The sequence below is a fragment of the Heteronotia binoei genome, chromosome 10 (assembly GCF_032191835.1).
Source record: "Heteronotia binoei isolate CCM8104 ecotype False Entrance Well chromosome 10, APGP_CSIRO_Hbin_v1, whole genome shotgun sequence".
Taxonomy (NCBI): domain Eukaryota; kingdom Metazoa; phylum Chordata; class Lepidosauria; order Squamata; family Gekkonidae; genus Heteronotia; species Heteronotia binoei.
In genome coordinates, this window is record NC_083232.1 from 90,993,351 (window position 1) to 90,997,076 (window position 3,726).

Below are 3,726 nucleotides of genomic sequence, written 5' to 3' on the forward strand. Positions count from 1 at the left end.
GGTTTTGAGCCTTGCTTTCTAACTTTATTTAAAAAAAAAAAAAAGATCTAGAGCACTGTAATGGCAAGCAATTTAACCCTGGGGGCAAAATTACCCGTGAGGAGTTTTATTTAGTTAATGTCACATATTTGAAGCAGTTCCTTTAGAAACCAAAGCCTCAGGAATAAGCAGAGGTTAGTAAATGGCAAACGGTATGATTAAAATGGATTAAGCTCTCTTAACATTCCTGTATAGTACCCTAATTTTATTGCGTATATGATTGAGTAAAATTACCTTGTAACAACCACATCTAATTATACTGTATTTTACAGGGATGAGGTGGACAAAGATCTGTTGATGCCCTTAGCTTTATATTTCTGTTGCTAACTTATCTCATAGTTTCCTTAACAATAGTATCTAAGGAGGCTTTCTACCTAGCTAGGTCTCACTTGCTCTTTGTGTCCGTCTCATGAAATCAGGGCTCTTTTGCTAGCAGGAGCTCCTCTGCATATCAGACCACACCCCCTGATGTAGCCAGCCCTCCTGGAGCTTACAGTATGTCCTATACTAAGAACCCTGTAAACTCTTGGAGGATTGGCTACATCAGGGGGGCATGGCCTAATATGCAAAGGAGCTCCTGCTAGAAAAAGAGCCCTGCGTAATGTTTAATATTGCCTCTGTAGCAGTTTAATATTGTCTTTGTGTTATAAAAACCTTGTGTTATATAAAATTAAGGGGCAAAAATTCTAATTTTTAAGGAGTAAAATACCTCTTTGCCCATTTTTCTGTATGCCCAGTATATTAATGCCCATATTTATCCATTTAGAAGTTTTACATGACGTATCTGTGAATGTTCAGGAGTGCGCAACTAAACACTAAGCTAGGGCCAAGTGGACATGAATGTACTCATTTATGTTTATTTAATTTTTAAAAGATCCAAACAACTAGACTGGACCCTCAGACGACTCACAAAAAGAAGAAGAAGATATAGGATTTATATCCCGTCCTATACTCAGAGTCTCAGTGTGTTCATGATCTCCTTTACCTTCCCCCCCTCCTCCACAACAGACACCCTGAGAGATAGGTGGGGCCAAGAGAGATCTCTCAAAAGCTGCCCTTTCAAGGACAACTCCTACGAGAGCTGTGGCTGACCCAAGGGCATACCTGCAGGTGCAAGTGGAAGAGTGGGGAATCAAACCCAGTTCTCCCAGATAAGAGTCTGCGCACGTAACCACTACACCAAACTGGCTCCCAACTCTTGTAAACCCAACATAATAAACTTACATGAAAAGGCAGAAGACAATAAAGGTTTAGATAAAGCAAGGTTCAATGGTTTTTTTTAAAAGAAAAATCCAGACAATAACTGGAAAGCATGACAAGTTAGTGCAAATTGCTCTTCCTTCTAGTAAACTCAGGGATGCAGGCATTGAAGGGAGCCTGGAAAGCAAGCTCTGAACCTCCTATTTTAGTTCTAAAGACAAGATGCTTCCAAAGATGTTACAGAAATCAGGCACTTGTTATGAACATGAGTGCCTTTTTTTTTAATGGGAGGGACGTAGAAACTATATTCAGTTATTTTTTTTCTCCAGAGTCCATTTTATCTAGCGGTCCTCAGCCAGAAGGCACGACAGGCTATACTCGAGGATTTGGGTGCTTCCAGAGTGGAGGATTTTATGTATTTATTTTTATTTTCTTTAGATTTGCATGCCGCCCACTCTGCAAGCGGACTCTGGGAGGCTAACAGTCATGATAAAAACAATTCAAATTACAATTTTTTGTTGTTTGGTCGCACAGTCGAGTCCGACTCTTTGCGACCCCATGGACAAAGTCACACCAGGCCCTCCTGTCCTCCACCATCCTCTGAAGTCTTCCCCAGTATCATATTGGGCACCTTCTAACCTGAGGGGCTCATCTTCCAGTGCCATATCTTTTAGCCTTTTGTTATTGTCCATGGGGGTTTTTTGTCAAGGATACTGGAGTGGGTTGCCATTTCCTTCTCCAGTGGATCGCATTTTGTCTGGGTTCTCCGCTGTGGCCTGTCCATCTTGGGTGGCCCTGCATGGCATAGCCCACAGCCTCACTGAACCACGCAAGCCGTCTCGCCACGTCAAGGCGGCAATTATAAAAGAATAAAAACATATATAAACAACTCAAAACTAGATTATTAGGTGCTGTAAGATTTCATAACAAAGCGGTTTCTCCATATCTCCGTTCTGTGTTCCATTATTAGCGGTCTTACAGATGATATTGTTCAGTGACATAACAGTGGCAGTCTCCCATGTTACTTGTTGTGGGCCTGTTGAAAAAGTTCAGTTTTGCAGGCCCGGAGGAATTCGGACAGGTCCCACAGGGCTCTTGTGACCTCTGGGAGAGCATTCCATAACATTGGTGCTGCCACTGAGAAGGCCCTAGCTCGTGTAGAGCTTAGTCTGGCCTCCCTTGGTCCAGGGATGGATAACAGATTGGCAAGCAGGGATGGATCAGCATAAGCGGCGAGCCTCTCGCTCAGATTCCAGCAGCATCAGCGCTTCTCCCTCCCGGACTGGGTCTTCCACATTGCGAATGATGGAGCGGCTGGTGTCATCCATGAATTCCACCTGAACCTGCATGCTGTGGCCTTGGGAGCTGGTCCAACCGAGCACTTTGGTCACTCGGGTCAGCTTGGTGGGCTGCATGTGGCTCGTGTCCATGGTGGAGGTGACTGAAGAGCAACACGAGTGTCTTGATCAAAAATAAATTTGCTAGGGAATGCCGTCTCCTTAATTTGGACTGCCAACCTCAACCACAGTCTTTTCACATGTCCATGGTGCATGATTTTTCAGTGGATTGTGCTGGATTCTATGTAAAAATCATGCTATCGAGGACTGTGATCCTTTTTTTTTTTTTAAGTGTGTGCAGGGATACTTTTCAAAATTGACAGTGAAGAAGAAGAAGATGACTGCAGATTTATACCCCGTCCTTTTCTCTGAACTCAGAGCGGCTTACAATCTCCTATATCTTCTCCCCACACAATAGACACCCTGAGAGGGCTCTCACAGCAGCTGCCCTTTCAATGACAAGCTCTGCTACAGCTATGGCTAACCCAAGGCCATTCCAGCAGGTGTAAGTGGAAGAGTGGGGAATCAAACCCAATTAAGAGTCCTCACACTTAACCACCACACCAAACTGGCTCTCAGTGCAGTGTGAAGAACTGCATATGAAAATCATGAGACCCCATGCCTCGGCTCCATGTTTCTGCCACATAGACACACTATAGAGTGCTAGATCCATGATTTTTAGGACATAACCTCTAGTCGCGGAATTGAACTGTGATTTGATCATGTTTTGGTTAGGGTTCTATACAAAAAAAAAAAAACCCACCCAAAAAACCTAGAGGATCCTTGAGGATCAATGTAGATCTGACTTCCTCATCTGTTCTGTGTCGAATAAAACATGATTTACATCTTTAAAAGTCTGTTTAGGATTGCACTTTGAGTCTATAGGCCACCTTGTAAAACCAACACACTGCTTTGCAAAATGAGGTGTCTGTACTCAGAATTGTTAATAGGAACAGTGAAAGGTAGAATCTGCTTTAAACCAAATTCATTTTGGAAGAAGAAGAGGAAGAAGAAGAGTGCAGATTATACCCCACCCTTCTGTCTGAATCAGAGTCTCAGAACAGCTTACAATCTCCTGTATCTCCTTTCCCCACAATAGACACCCTGTGAGGTGGGTGGGACTGAGAGAGCTCTCCCAGAAGCTGCCCTT

The 3,726-nt window shown here is 43.4% G+C and overlaps 1 protein-coding gene across 1 annotated transcript; it reads right to left on the bottom strand.

Moving 5' to 3' along the window:
- Positions 1-2,448: 2,448 nt before the first annotated feature.
- Positions 2,449-2,671, bottom strand: LOC132578329 (small ribosomal subunit protein eS28-like). The gene has a single exon (XM_060248271.1). The coding sequence runs from the start codon at positions 2,667-2,669 to the stop codon at positions 2,460-2,462; it is 210 nt and encodes a 69-aa protein (XP_060104254.1). The 5' UTR covers positions 2,670-2,671; the 3' UTR covers positions 2,449-2,459.
- Between the last annotated feature and the right edge of the window lie 1,055 nt (positions 2,672-3,726).

Bases quoted from the DNA above. Each gene is read 5' to 3' on its own strand.
- LOC132578329 (XM_060248271.1), bottom strand. From the start codon at position 2,669: ATGGACACGAGCCACATGCAGCCCACCAAGCTGACCCGAGTGACCAAA.